General features: G+C 39.5%; 1 protein-coding gene across 7 annotated transcripts in view; it reads right to left on the reverse strand.

The window, feature by feature from the left end:
- The window catches only part of mecom (MDS1 and EVI1 complex locus), a 125,710-nt gene extending 112,499 nt beyond the window's left edge, over positions 1–13,211 (reverse strand). For 5 of the 7 annotated variants that reach the window (XM_089014044.1, XM_089014041.1, XM_089014042.1 and 2 more), the window contains exon 1: positions 12,948–13,211. In XM_089014044.1, the coding sequence (XP_088870170.1) occupies positions 12,948–12,984 (37 nt within the window). In that variant the 5' untranslated portion in view covers positions 12,985–13,211. The remainder of the gene's footprint in view (positions 1–12,947) is intronic. The other 2 variants (XM_089014045.1, XM_089014043.1) reach the window with 1 other exon arrangement.
- Positions 13,212–15,773: the final 2,562 nt, after the last annotated feature.

The following is a 15,773-nucleotide window of genomic DNA, read 5'->3' on the forward strand; positions in this document are numbered from 1 at the left end:
CTTAATTCCATACAAACATTAACACCATTACAAAGCATTTTCGGATGTTGTCCCAAAGGAGATTACATACTCAGTCACACCAGCAAATGCTCTTCAAAGTTTCCACTCGTCTAATTTTACGGTCCAGACTTTGTTTTTCTGCTTTGCTGATCTAGCTTTAAAACCCCAGAGGTAACAAGTCTGGAGGCAAAGCAAAATCACAATTGCATTAAATACCCGAGAAGCATTTCATCAGAGACGGCAGGACCCACAAATGCGACACACCTCTAATAGAGTTTCCGCTCGCTCTGTCACAAAACATTTTACCTCATTGTGTATGCTCCTGCCTGCACAAAAAAATAATATATATATATATATATATATATATATATATATATATATATATATATATATATATATATATATATATATATATATATATATATATATATATATATATACACACCATACCCGATGATCAAATAAAACCAAACAAATTCCATTTGTGAAGACGAGGATCAAACACTAGCACGCGCTACAATTATATTAGCGTCAACCAGCATAGTCGTGGTTGCGTTTGGACGACGGAGCAGCATTGAAGAGAAAGACCATGTGCAGAAAGTGACTCCTCAGTTTATGTTCTCTGCATTGATCCACAAGGCATGTGGGGACTATCAACAACTCTGCACATTCACAAATAAAAAGTAATAGCTGAGTGCAGTGAAAAAAAGATCCCTTTGGATTGACTTAAGATGAACATCCACATTGATTGCACCTGATTCAAATCAGGTAAAACTATGTTATTTTTCCCCTTGTTTTCCCTCAAGGGCTGCCAAAACTAAACAAAAACAAATCATGTGATAGTTGGTTTAACTCATTTTATTTCATTCACGAATTTATTCCGATATTGAAAATATGACGTGGGGCGCCATTCCCAAATGTATTTGGGTTTTGGTTTTTCTTGCGGTGGTGCCGTTAAAGCCCTGGTAAGACCTTTAGCAATGTTTTTTCCTTCAACGACGGGGCAGAATTTCTCTTTTTTCTATGTTAGGGCGTTGTTATATCGCTATATAAAATATTATGTATGTATTGCATTGTATTGTATTTTGGACAGCCACCCTCATTTCAAGCTCATATAACTCCAGACCCATATAATTTAGGAATTATCGTTTTTTTTCTGATGAAAGAAGAAAGTTGAATGTTTGTTACACTGCATTGAATGTTTATGTAGTGCTAAAACTCAATATTCTGTGGGTCCTGGAATTTAAGTGACAATGACAAAAACCCTGACACTGGAGTGGACAAATTTTTGCATATAGCTTGCAGTGAACGACTTAATCGCATTCCGATGGAAAATTGAGTCGTTTATTATTATTTTTTTGCAGAATGGGATCACACAAATGCAATTGCACCCATTTGATTACAATCAATTCAAAGTTGATCTGCAAACCAAACCAAACCAAACAAAATGTGATGTGTTTAGAATGACAGTACCCATCTCTGACTGTTTTTTATATAATACAGTAAAGTCTCGTTATATCGATATCGGATATATCGATAGTCCCGGTTATATTGATGCTATTTCTATGCACGCACTGAGAAAATTACATGCAAACAGGGTCGGATATATCGATAGTCCCGGTTATATCGATAATTTTTCGGACTCCCTTGAATATCGATATAACGAGACTTTACTGTATAATACATTGATTATATAGGGCGACAAGGGAAAAGCCGAAAGGAAAAGAAGATTATATGGGGCGACAAAACAGTGAAATTAAACAAATCAAATTTAGTTTTGACTAATGTACTTCCTGTTCCTGTTTTCTCTGGGCAGTACCAACATTCATTCACATCAATTTTTGGGTAGGGGGGAGAGGCGGTGTAAGAGCAACATATGAAATTACGGATATCTGATTGGTGACCATCCATCCAAGGTGTCTGATAGCCTACCATTGGTATATACAAACACACATACCGGGCATCACTTCAAACATCTTCACCTATTAACTCATTCACTGCCAGATGTGCAAAAATGTGTCCACTCCAGTGCCAGGGTTTTTGTCATTGTCACTTGAATTCCAGGAACCACAGAATATTGAGTTTTATGACTATATAAACATTAAATGTAGCATAAGAAACCCTAGACTCTCTTCTTTCATGAGAAAAAAAATGTTAATTCCTAAATTATAGGCGTCTAGAGTTATGAACTTGAAATGAGGGCGGGTGTCCAAAAGACAACGCAATATATACATTTATATATTTATATTTATAGTGTGTTTTAACAGTTGAAGCTGGAACAAAGCGCTGTCGTAGAAAAAAAGGGAAATGCTGGCCCCTTGTGGAAGGGAAAAACATTGCCAGAGGACATGGCCAGAGCTTTATCGGCACCCAAACAAGAAAAAACAAAATCCGATCAAATTCGGGAATGGCGTTCTATGTTATATTATCAATTCCCAAATGAATTCGTGAATGGCAGTGAATGAATTAATCAGTCCGTTCTGTTACTGGATAAACCCACAACTATCAGCTCAGGTTCCAATGAAATTTATGCATATTTGTCAACAGGGAATTCACACACACCCACACCCAAAAACAAAAAAAGCAGATGACATTGAAAAATTTGGCAGTGGGGAAAAGGAGATATTTCCCTTGTTTCTTGTTATTAAAACAAACAGGGACTGTGGGATGACTATGATGAAGTGGTGTGTGAATGTGATGAAGGCTGAGAAAAAGAACAACAACCAACAACCTGACACAACCGCAAAGAAAAGAAAAAAAGACAAAAATCTGACTTTTGGGGCTGTTATTCTGCCTGAAAATGATCCATACAGACAAGATGGTGTCAAAGGGCGTCCCTTGCGCAATGTCTCATCATCACTCAGTGGCTTTCAAGATGGGACAGCCTGCTAAATTATGCGTGGTGGTCTTTTGGGGAGGTATGTACGTACTTGTGTTAATCTGAATCAGTGAGAGATAGTGCAGAATGAACGACCACTTCTGCTATTCTTGGCCTCTCAGGAGAAAAGAGAGACCTCTTTGTTTTCATTTTTTAACCAGAGCTCAGGCCAAAGACTGTCACCCACTATGTCAATTTGTTCTTTCATCAATATTTGCAAAAAGGCTCAGAGGAAAACCATCAGTGGGAAGGTGAAAATAACATGCACCGAAATATGATTTATGTTTGAAAACGTATGGAATCATTGTCGTTCAAGAAGGATTGCTTTGCTTCTTGTGGTTGGATAAATACCAACGGGCAGCCATTCAGGTGGTAGCACAGAATCATTAGAGTTGTTTTTTGTTTTATTTTGTTTTTTTTCTTTATCACAACTGCCAACCCCGCGACATGAGATTAATGAGTTAGTCGAGGGTTGGTTTGTTGTATTAGTTGGGAATGGGTGGAACAAAGCTGGACATGGTGTGTAATACTATTTTAAATCATGAGAAGCAGCAACGGTGCTAAATAAATCAATTATTTCGCATTATATCATAAAAGTATTCAAGTGCATCAAAACCACTCTACCTGTCTATTGGATGATGGAATAGTTTGGATCATTTATCAGTCGGTTAATGCCCTTTAATTGACAGTGTTTAAAAGGCAGAAAATGTAAATGGTGCAACTCGCTGCATGACTCACCATGACGTCTTTTTTTACTGTTTTTCCTGGAGTCACCTCCATTTTCTGTCAATTGTTTCAATCAACAAAGGTGCTGTAGAATTTGAATCTGGATAATATTGACCAAGGACACCATAAATTCCAAAGTAGGGGTCTTTGAGAGCCATCTGCTGCCTGTTTTCCATTTTTCACTACACCAACACACCTGATTCAATTGATGATCATTTCAGGCCTCCAAGCAGCTTGCTGATGAGCAGAACATTTGAATCAGGTGTGTTGGAGTAGGGTTGGGTCGAAAATAGGCAGAAGGAACTAGAGTTCCCTACCTCTTACTTAAAATGCAAGATGGCGCCCAAGTAATAATAATACTAATAATACATTTTATTTCAAGTGCCTTTCAACGCTCTCAAGGACACTTTACAGTTGCAGACAAGCAAAGATACAATAATAAATAAAATACAATTATTTTAGAAACAAGAGATAAAGCTACACAGAAATTATTATCAAATGCTGTTGGTTGTGTTTTATTTGTGAATAAGGTTTTTCTAAATTAAAAAAATGTTGCCATTGCTTCTGATGGGACTGTACCACTTTAAGAAATGTTGTTTCTCGTATTACACTTTCCTGGAAGTTGCAGGATGGAAGTTGCTTTATCTCTCCAGTGACTATTATTCTGCCTTCAAAATGTCATCATGAATGATTTCTGAAAAATAGGACTTGAAGCATGGGGGGGATTTCCCCATGTTAAACCACTGCTACATCAAAGATGGTGAATTAAAAAAATATATATTTTCCATGTCATTAGCAAAATCACATGAAAATAAGCATAACATTGCTTGATGTAAGTCATTCACACCCCTGGTTATGAACAATTAAATCAGTGATACTACGCCCCTCCTCCCTCCGCCCCTTTCATTTTTCATCCTGATCTCCAGTAATTCTCTAACAATCTATCTTTCACCACCCTCAGATTCTCCTTTATACTTTGCCGTCTCCCCGATGCATCTTTTGCCACTGATTGTTGATGCGTCTGACTGCTTCCAAGCCAGGGAATGATCTGCCATGCTAACCGGCACCCTCCACCTGCACCACTCGACCCCTTTTTGATTGAACTGTCACATTTCAGCGATTAATGGTTGGTCATACCTGCAATGCCACCACTTCATTCAAACAACACACTTTCAAAAACAAAGGGCAGGGGGTGTCCATAGAGCTAATTACCGCACTCCGATGCAACAAAATACAAAAGTGTAAATACTTTCAGGGTACTACTCATGACAGGGCTCCATATTCTTCAATGTAAAATAGTGTGTCATATCCCTGCTCAGCTCAGATAAGAGTGCTGATATTTTATGCTGTATTTAATTCTATTATATTACATATATGGACTGCAAAATTCCTTGAAAATACGGAAACATATTGCAAATGTAGGCCACATGTTTATGGGTGCAGATAAATCTTTTCTTATATGTGTAATGTATTACCTCTGGAGGTAGATTTACAGTACATTTTGGCCACGGTCGCTGATTGATAGGTTATGGTCAGGAATTGGCTTCAATGAGCAATGGGGAGAGAATAAGGCTGGAAAAAAAGTAGATATACAATGAAAATATGAAATATTAATGAACTCGGAAAGAAATGGAAAGGTGAAAAAGTTCAGGGGCTCACCAAATTTCCCAATTCATCCAAATACTGCATGAGTTTAGGGTGGCTAATGTTCCGGTGGTTTACGTTTCATTTGAAGGATATAAAAATGTGTAAAATTAATGGATTTCATAGTTTGACCATTTCATATGTTTATTGCAGCCTCACATAATATGTGTTACGGTGTGTTACATTTGGGACAACGTCAAAAGATGACTGTGACACATGAAATCAACATTTTATCATTCTTGCCCCAAGATATTTACATCTGGATCTGATGCATCATTTAGAGATACAATTTGGTATTATGAAGAAAAAAAACACAATGTGAGCACAAGCAAAACAGGAAGTTTGATTGAAAAATATATAAATTAATACAAATATTTGTATTTGCCTACTCGGCCGTCATTGTGAACTTCCACCTATATCCATGTACGTGGATATAGGGGTAGGGATATCATTGCAATACATGGACCTATTGAGGACATGCAATGCAATAAAATAATTAACAAAATTGTAGGTCAGTTCAGTTATACTGATCTGGTGTGTGTGATTCACATTTTATCCGCATAAGCGCACCGATGCACCTCTTGTATGAAACCCTGTCTATAGTCTTCCATAATCTTTTTTCAGGTACAATCCACTTTATAACTTGCATGATTTAAGATCAATATTAGTGACCCCTCCCCAAAGAAGATTTTTTTATTTAATGAAAGAGCAATAAGGCATGTTTAGAATTGGACGGCCATAGTGGAGATCTGAGCTTTCCCGGCTGTAATTTAAGTTACTATAAGATTTATTCAGGGCTTCTTTCTCCTTGTTCAACACTGACATCTGAATTAGTTCTTACCGTAACCCATAATCCGTCATGTTCTCTCTATTTGCAAGACAGCTAGAGGGCTTAAAATACTATCGTGTTCTAAAACGAGATGAGAGCGCTGTTAGGTCTGGTCTCACTATGTCTGCCTGCTGGAAGAGCGCAGTAGACCGACATGACCATCGTGTGTTGTACTTGGCTGGCGGTCTGCTAACTGTCAGCGCAGTATCTCCTTACACTGATGAATGTGAAGTTTCCAGACCTTTCCCAAAGCTTTCATTCCCTTGTTCCAACGCCTCATCTTGAGCAACGGTCAAGAAAATAAGAGTCCTACCACTTGCTTGCGTTATAGAGACCAATATTGAGACGAAATTAAAACATTTTCTTCCAAAGGGTGTGTGAAAAAGAGCTGGCAAGAGGTGAGGGGGTGGGGTCAATGAAAGAGTTACAGACAAAACAGTACACAAGATTGATAGATGAAAAATACAAGAAATGTAGTGGGAGAGAAAAAGCAGCAAAGCGAGAAAAGGAGATAGAGAGGAGATTGAGGGAGAATAATCCGCTGAACACTGTGAATATCAGACCAGTAGGAGTTTGGCGGCATGTGTGAAACGGAGATAAAATCGATTAGCTTGTCCACTGACCCAGTGAGCAGTGAGCCCCCCCCCCCCCCCCCCCCCCCCCCCCCCCCCCCCACCACCACCACCACCTCATTGCCCTGGTCCTGCCATAGCCCTGACAATGACATCGCGAGCCTCAACCCCAAGGGGTCCCTTTTGGATACCGAGGTGAACAAAGTGGTGCCCTGCTGTCAAACTAAAGCCCTCAGGCTTCACCAAAACAACAAACTGTGCTGCAATGCTTCACCGCTCCCTGATTCCACAGGAGACAGCAGAGATGTAGTTGACTGCTGAAAGAGGATACTGCAAGTCTGAACCAACATATATGTTATTTGAGTTTCCAATCTTCCTAAGGGGACCCTGGATAAGCAGCAGAGAATGGATGGATGGATGGATGGATGGATGGATGGATGGATGGATGGATGGATGGATGGATGATTGATGGATAGATGAATGGACGGGAAGGTGGATGGATGAATGGATGGACGGATGGACGGGTGGGTTTTGGATGGATGAGGGGATTGATGGATGAGAGGGTGGATGGATGGATGGTTAGGTTTTGGATCGATGGTTAATGGAAGGATGGATGGAAGGATGGATATATAAATGGATGGATGGATTAATGGATAGATGGATAGATGGGTTGGTGGGTGGGTTTTGGATGAATGAAGGGGTGGATGGGAGGGTGGATGGATGGATGGATGGATGGATGGATGGATGGATGGATGGATGGATGGATGGATGGATGGATGGATGGATGGATGGATGATAGATGGAGATAGATGGAGATAGATGGAGATAAAACACCTTCCAGAAACTTCATGTTGTTGATGGAAGGCAAATATCTCAGTTATAAACAGCTGGATATTATATTTGAGATTAATGGGGAACATATTTGAGATAACGGACTCAACAGTGTCAACATGTGTCAGTCATTAACATGTACTGTATTTGGAAAGTGTTGGCCTGACAAACTTCCACCTATTGACATGACCTCAAACCTCTCGCTATCGTTTTATCACCTTGTTTTCGTCACAGATTCCTCGGTAAGATCGCTGGGTGAGGAGCACCTCTTTGATATCTGGCGCTTATAGCGCATCTGACCCCCCAGGTCACTGAGTGGAAAGAAGTGGATGTGTCACCGCTACGCTTCTCTCCTTGTTAGAATAATATTTCAATGGTGCTTTAAGGATGCTAAGACTAATCAAAACAGGACATCCTGAGGAGGGCCCTGCTCACCAACCGCTTTATGTTTTTGTGTTTGTGGAGGAGCGACAATCCCAGGAAGCTGCGAGAAGGGTTCATCAAAGCTCTGAGTGGGGGGCCCTAGCTGGAGGATCGCTGGAATGCGGTGTGGAAAGGAATCTCTACTGTCCTATTGTTCCCTTGTTTCCTCGGTCTCATCACATGCCGGCACGTCCAGTTCACTTACAGGTAAGAAGCGCTAATCAACCTCGCATTCCTTTCTCCAGCCACATTCTTTCCTCTACGGTGACCTTGGTTGACCAACAACATTTTGACATAGACCTCTTCGTCCTGCATAGACTACAATCACCAGGTAGTGCTGTATAGTATGATTATTCTGAAGATGTGTTTGCGCTAATAAAGGCCTCCCCACAGGGGATTTCTTAGCCCATCTGCAACTGAGTGAATAAATATCTCCAGGATAACAATATTTCCAACTGCCATTATTGACTATTAGCATTGCATTGACTGCCAGACAGCCGCTATCACATTCCATCAGGTGTACGCATATGTTGCAGGCCAGTCCAGATGCCAACAGGAAGGACCAAGCTTTGATCATCTCCCCTCCTCTCATCGCTCCTGTCTTGTAAGGGCAAGGAGGTCACTTCTTAATGAGTTTTGTGTGTAGGTTGGGATTGTTGCGACTGAATGGTATACAGGATTCAAACAAACACAGGGATGTGCCGACTGTAGTCAGCGACAGTATATCTTCATGGCGCGTTTGGTCCTTCGTAATCATAGTCAACTGTCTCCCACTCATAAGTCGCTCACTTATTTTAGGCTTGTTGCCAGGAAGATCTACGTGGGGAGATCCCCAAGCAGAGCTGGAACATGCTGTTATCACCACATTGGTAAAGCAATTGTTGGATAATTCCTGTTTATAGGAATGTTCCCTTTCCAGTGAATAATGAGGAAAGGGCCCATTCTTTCTGTCAACTCTCAATGAAAGGAATGAAATGCTTGGCAAGGTCCACAGCCAAATGGGAGCTACTTAATGAAACAAACAAACCAATGCACATTTTTATTTAATGTCCCTAAAAGAATAACAATAAATATAATAATAATAATAATAATAATAATAATAATAATAATAATAATAATAATAATAATAATAATACTATCGGTGAAAAGGTTTCTTCAGTCGTCATCAGTACTTTTTTGAAGGTGTCTAACGTTTCGCTTCTCATCCAAGAGGTTTCGTTAGTGAACTAAAATCTGCTGGTACCTCTGGCCCTATATATATATATATATATATATATATATATATATATATATATATATATATCGACTATCGATATCGGATATATCGATAGTCCCGGTTATATCGATACTATTTCTATGCACGCACGGAGAAAATTACATGCAAACAGGGTCGGATATATCGATAGTCCCGGTTATATCGATATTTTTTCGGACTCCCTTGAATATCGATATAACGAGACTTTACTGTATATATATACATCCCAAGGAGTCGTCGGAGCGGACTGCCACATCAGCAGTCGTTTGATAAGTCCTCAAAATGATTTGAGGGGAACATTTCAAATCAGCAAAAAATGCCATTTTTCTCATAGCAATTTGTGATGAGTAATCGCTTTGCGGGGCAAATGTTTGACGACGACACTGGCAACTTATCTTTTCTGTTGATGATGATTATTTTAGCTTTGGCACCATATTCGGCTATAGACTGGAGTGAGAGTAGAGTGCAGTGAGACTGCAAGCTTTTTGTATCGGTGTAATCGCTATAACCTTGCAACCTCTCAGAGACACATCAAAGTAGAATCGACTTTATATCGAAGAGGTAACGCTCACTTATTGTTTGATGCTGATATAATTTCCTAATAATACGCACCCTCAGATTTGCCTCAGACAAGAACTGCCATTCAAACGAGACACTTTGTAAAACCACCCCTGACTTATTTAGTTCCCTGTTGATACACCAAAATGACTCATTAACAATCACACAGTAACTTTATGAAAGAGGGAGTTAGAATGAAACCCATGAAACCCAGAGATCAAAGGACATGTCAGACAGACAGTGGTGATGATCAATGACACACATACAGACAAAATGCAAAAAATCAACAAGACAAACTGCTTTCATGCCGATACTGTCTATGGCAGTTAGGGAGGGATTTTTTTACAATGTTCTTGGCATTTCTTGTCGTCACAAACAATGCTGCTGGAGTCAACAACAGTCACATGATCACAGAAATGCTCATGAGTGTGACATACAGCCTCAACAACAACATATTTCTTCACTATACATTTGATTGTTTTAATATGTTAATATTTGGGATTATTTTCATTGAAAAAAAACAGTTGACTGGCTTTTTAATTCATTCCGGTGGGGACATTTGATTTGACATAAAGCGTAAATTACGCTGCCATGTTGGTCACATTTGCCAAATACTTCTCACTCAAGTTATTGAAAGAAGATAAACAACTTTGCCATTCACTCACCAATGACTTGCTTCATTAATATCACATTTAAAGGAACGGTCCTTTTGTGACATGGACACATACAGTGATTGTTTTCCAGCTTTAGTGGAGTTTTTGGAAAAAAAGGAAGTTTTTAGTGGTGTGAGTTTGTGTTACTTCCCGGTTGAGGGAACAGTGGCGCGAATGGCTGCCGCTGCTCACCTGCGGAAAAAAATGTTCTTATCCCATGACTGTAAAGTGTCCTTGAGAGTTTTGAAAGGTGCTTGGAAATAAAAAGGATATTGGATTGGATTGGATTGGATTTGCCTTTATTAGTCTTGCAGTGGAGTAATTTACATTTCACAGCAGCAAAGCTATTATTATTATTATTATTATTATTATTATTATTATTATTATTATTATTATTATTATTATTATTATTATTATTATTATTATTATTATTATTATATGAAGCCTTGGAATTAGTCATAGCTCACACGTGCGCTCAAACACACGTGCACAAAAACGCACGTGCACACGCACACAAAATGTTTGTTAAACAGGCTCTCGATTTCACTTCCACCCCACCCTCATCTTTTCAACGGGCTCATCTATGAAGTGTTTTAATGAGGGAGACGCACGGGGCCCATCGCACTTAGCGGGCTTGATGCACTTGTGAGGCCCCCTTCCCCCCAACTTCGACCAAATAAATAAATAAAAAATTACCAGATTTTAATGTGTGCACTGATAATGTTGTAGTTGCAACGTTAAAGTCATGCAAATGAATGTCCTTGCAGCGGCAACCTGTTGCCATCCACTGCGGTCAAAAGTCATCAGTCGACCACTCCTAAATTAAGACGCATCGTATTTGCTGGGATTTGTTGGCACTCGAATATGGCAAGTGGACCTTTAAACGGGATCTCTACCGAACTACTTTCTGCACACAACCCCCCCGCCCCGCCACCCTGCTCACAAGTCACTGCGGGGTGCGGCCTGCAGATTTTTGCTATATTTAATTGGAAACCAAAGGCGCGTTTTTGTGGCGCACCGCATTCCATCTGGACGCGCGCACTCATCAGTCAGCCTCCATCAATCTCTTTTACGTTGACCACCTCCTCCGTTAAACACACACAGCCATACACGGCCGTTTTAACACATGCACACTGAACGCATTTACCAGCAGCGCCCTTATGAGGGGTCTGGGAATTTAAATATTCACTGTTGACATTGCGCAGACCTGGCTATAGGGGCCACTGCGGGCCCCCTCCTCTGGGGATGCACTCCATTCTCCCATTGTGATTCCAGAGAATGTCAATCTCATAAATTAGTCGCCTTTAAATCCAAGGAGTCGTTTCCCAATAGAGTTGCTGGGTGTAGCTATTGAGCGATTTATTTCTGACCACACTCTCATTTATGAAGATATATTTTGAAAATGTCTGATATTAAGGATGTGAAGCGAAATTATTGTCACGTGATGAAAATTAGCGGGGGTGTTATTTCTATTTTGTGTTCAGTAAAAATAACGTCAATGTATTTATTCTTTGTTATATAAATCATTGAGCGTCCCATTCCTTGATATCCAATGTCCACATTTATTGTAGAACGTTGTATTTTCATTTTTTTTAACCACAAAAAATACAGTTATTTTTTAAACTTGTTGACTTTCTCAAAATGACACAATTTCAAATGATGTATTAAGTAATATGGTAAAGTTAAAAAAATATATATATATATACAAAATTAAACATGAATGAGATTTGAGAGGAAAAAAAGTTAAAGAACAGTTTGGAGAAAATGATAATTGATTTATTGAATCAACTCATCTCTGCAATAACACTATAATTCGTCACACTACATAAAGTGTTGTCCCTATTAGAAATTAATAAATTATCAAAAGCATTTCAAACCAACGACCTTTTCCATTTGTCAAATCAACAATTGGGAATCGCGTGAATGTTCAAACAGTGAACAAACAGTGAACAAATCCCAGTTACAATAAGTTAAATGTAATCGATCAACACATACAAACAACACATTTTGACTTTAGCTTCTACCATTTTACATTAAATATTACTGAAGTATAAAACTTCAAAACTTTCACATGCACGATCATAAACAAGATCCACAGTTGTTACCGTGTCTATAGCATAAAATACATACAACCCATTCCACCACCGCCCCCACCACCCTGAACAAATCTTCATTTCTTGCGTATTTCTGCATGTTCGTCTCCAAGCAGCTCTCAAGTCTCGATCCTAAACGCAGCACCGCGCGCACCAGTGTGCGTGCAACGAATCCGACCACGCACTTGGTATTTCCCCTTCCAGTAGGTGACACGAGAGCGCCCACTATACGCAGCGTTCACGTCCGCGACTTGCAAACTTCCACCTCGCCTTCTCGCTCAACTTTTTTTAAACTCCAGATTTAACGCGTGATAGCTTTTCGAACTCCTGGATTTTGTTTTGCTATCCTGCAATTTCGTAATTTTTGGATGTTTTTTTAAAAGATGCCCGAAAGGATTTTTTTCTTCAAACAAGCGATTGGTAACAGCCGTGATGAGATCAGATGACATGTTTTGAAAAGTAGAAAAAAGGGATGTTGCACCTACTTGTGGCCAGTTTTCGTGCCCTGCCTTTGGACCTCATGGTGCCAGTCTTTCGGCGTGGGTTTCTTTGGATTTTTTTTTTCAACTAGGATCCCCCTTTTCTCCCCTTTCCCCGTTTTCCCCTCGCTTCTCCGCTTTTTTTTCCCTCCTCTTAGGTTTCTCAATCCCAGACGCGCTATCTCTCCAGCATTGTCAATCCGGACACCTTCGCACATGCGCACTCGCCTACAAGGTCTGCGGGCTGCACGTGCCAGACAAAGTTTTGGGAGTTTGAATATTTTGGGGATGAACTTGAAGTGGTCGAGATGCACATCGTGGATGGTTTGTCAACCTTTTCACCACACTTTCAATAAACGGGAGTTTGTTAATTGTGTCCTTTTTTCTTTTGTGTGTGTGTTTTTTTACAGTTAAGCCAAGGATATTCATTATAAAACCACTCTCCTGGGGCAGAGAGGAGGGGTTGACCCTTTCAAAAGTCACATTAATCACACTCCATTGAAATTGCAATGTATAGTGTAGTTAATAAAGATTGCACACATTTAATTGTGCAATAATACAGAGCAGGGGGATTGCCCTCCCCATAGAGCACCTTTTTCGTGCTGGAAATGATATTGTTAAAGTAGTCATTAATCCCAATTTGAGACGTTCTTGTTGCCCCGGTGTAACACTTTATCTTTCGGTCATTTATGAATGATTGTCGCACTTGAGTTCACTCAGGAGGAGAGCAATTGAAATAAAGAGGCTAAAAAAATTGGAACTACATGCAGGAACGAGCAACATGTCAATATTAGTGGCAGCCGCTGCTCAGGAAAAAAATATCCTGTGAGTGTCCGCGAGAGTCTTGAAAGGCGCTTCTAAATGAAATTTATTATTATTATTAATATTATTATTTGCAAAATGAACACATTCTGGTCATGATTGTTTATCTGCATCAATTTAGAGCTGACAAAATGTCAAGAAAAAACCAACAGAAAATATTCTCAAAGCCAAAACATCCTTAAGGCCTATACAAACTCAAATAAATCAAGACCCCCCCCTACTCGCACACACACACGCACGCACACACGCGCACACACTCACACAAATACGCGTGCGCACACACACACACGCACGCACACTCACACGCCCACTCACACGCACACACACACACACACACACACACACACACACACACACACACACACACACACACACACACACACACACACACACAGAGAATTGCAAACTTCACTCAGTACCAAACAAAAAATATATAATTTAATTTAATAAAGTCCACTGTTAACTACCACAATAATCAGAGAGCGCGCCCCTCTCACGGGTACGCGCGCAAGATCTGAACTCAAATGCAAACTATGACCACTTCAAAGACCCTACAATGCTTTGCAAAAAAACCTTAATCAATACGACTTGGGGCCTAATGATAACGATAACGATAATGTAATGATAATGATGATAATAATAATAATAATAATAATAATAATAATAATAATAATAATAATAATAATAATAATAATAATACATTTATTTCTGGGGGTTGTTTTGGAATTTGGTGACTTAAAAATGTTTTATTAGCATAATTCGTTTATTTATTTGTTTATTATTTTATTTTATGGAGTCTCGTTGAATAAACAAATGTATACCTAGTGGCTGTCCTCATTGTTTTGAGATTGATTCTTTGGCAATATATAAATATGCGTCCGGCCTATTACCGTTTGAAATTCGCATTTCCCTTTCCTGTATGAGGGAAGCGTTCGTGGGGATATCATAAAGGGGGAAAAGAACAGCAGTTTCATTTCGCATTTTTGACCTAACTTCTCGCGAGATGCATTTTAAATTGTGTGACGCTTCAGCGCCCGTCAACCAATTAATATGGCACATTCTTATTTTTATGTTTAGTCATTCATCCACCATCTATTTAAAAAAGACAACTCAGGAAGACCCATTTTTTGAGTAGTAATTAAAAATCAGGCGAGACAATGCAAATTTATGATAAATTAGTCATTTAAATAATGGCGCATTATGCAGCAGCCATTTTGCTCTTGCCCTTGTAAAGCAGCATAAAGTTCTAAAATATTCAGTAATATTTGATCGTTGTAGAACTGGAACCTATGTACTATACAGTACAGTATACGGAAGAGCAAATCGTCGGCATGCTTTAGACTACACTACCCTCTAGCGTATGTTTTGTGTAATGTTTGAGGTTGGCAACCTGAAATTGAAAACTTGGCCGGCATATTCCACTTAGCTTTTTTTGCAACAATTAAAGTACTGGATTTCACCCATGACATTCTGGGAAACCAGTGTTTCCAATTGTACTGAAGTCACCCACTCAAAATAAATCTGGATTTGGGTGGCAACCCAACAGCAGACGGTTAGCACATAAAAAAGTGCATATACTGTATTAAAATGTTACATTGTTTATCTTAAGTGTAAATCATAGTGCAACCATAGCTGAAGAAACATTTGCATATCCATGTATTGATTAAGGGTGGACTGGTGACCCAATGGTTAACGCATAGACCTCAGTGTGCAGAGGTCGTGAGTCTGGCCCGAGTGGGTTTTCTTCAGGTATTCCGGCTTCGTCCCCACATTAAAAAAAAAACGTGTCAGGTTACCACTTGAAATTGTCCCGAGCTATGAATGTGAGCATGGATGGTTGTTCGTCTCTGTGTGCCCTGCGGTTGACTGGAAAAAGGTTCATGGTGTCCCCCCAACTACTGCCTGAAGACGGCTGGGTTTGTCTTCAGCACCGTGTGTTATCCTTGTGAGGAGAAAGTGGATCAGAAGATGGATGGAGTGAGTTATTATTGAATTGTTTAGTTCAGATGA

The sequence above is a fragment of the Hippocampus bargibanti genome, linkage group LG14 (assembly GCF_051943395.1).
Source record: "Hippocampus bargibanti isolate YZ-2025 linkage group LG14, ASM5194339v1, whole genome shotgun sequence".
NCBI classification, from domain to species: Eukaryota; Metazoa; Chordata; class Actinopteri; order Syngnathiformes; family Syngnathidae; genus Hippocampus; species Hippocampus bargibanti.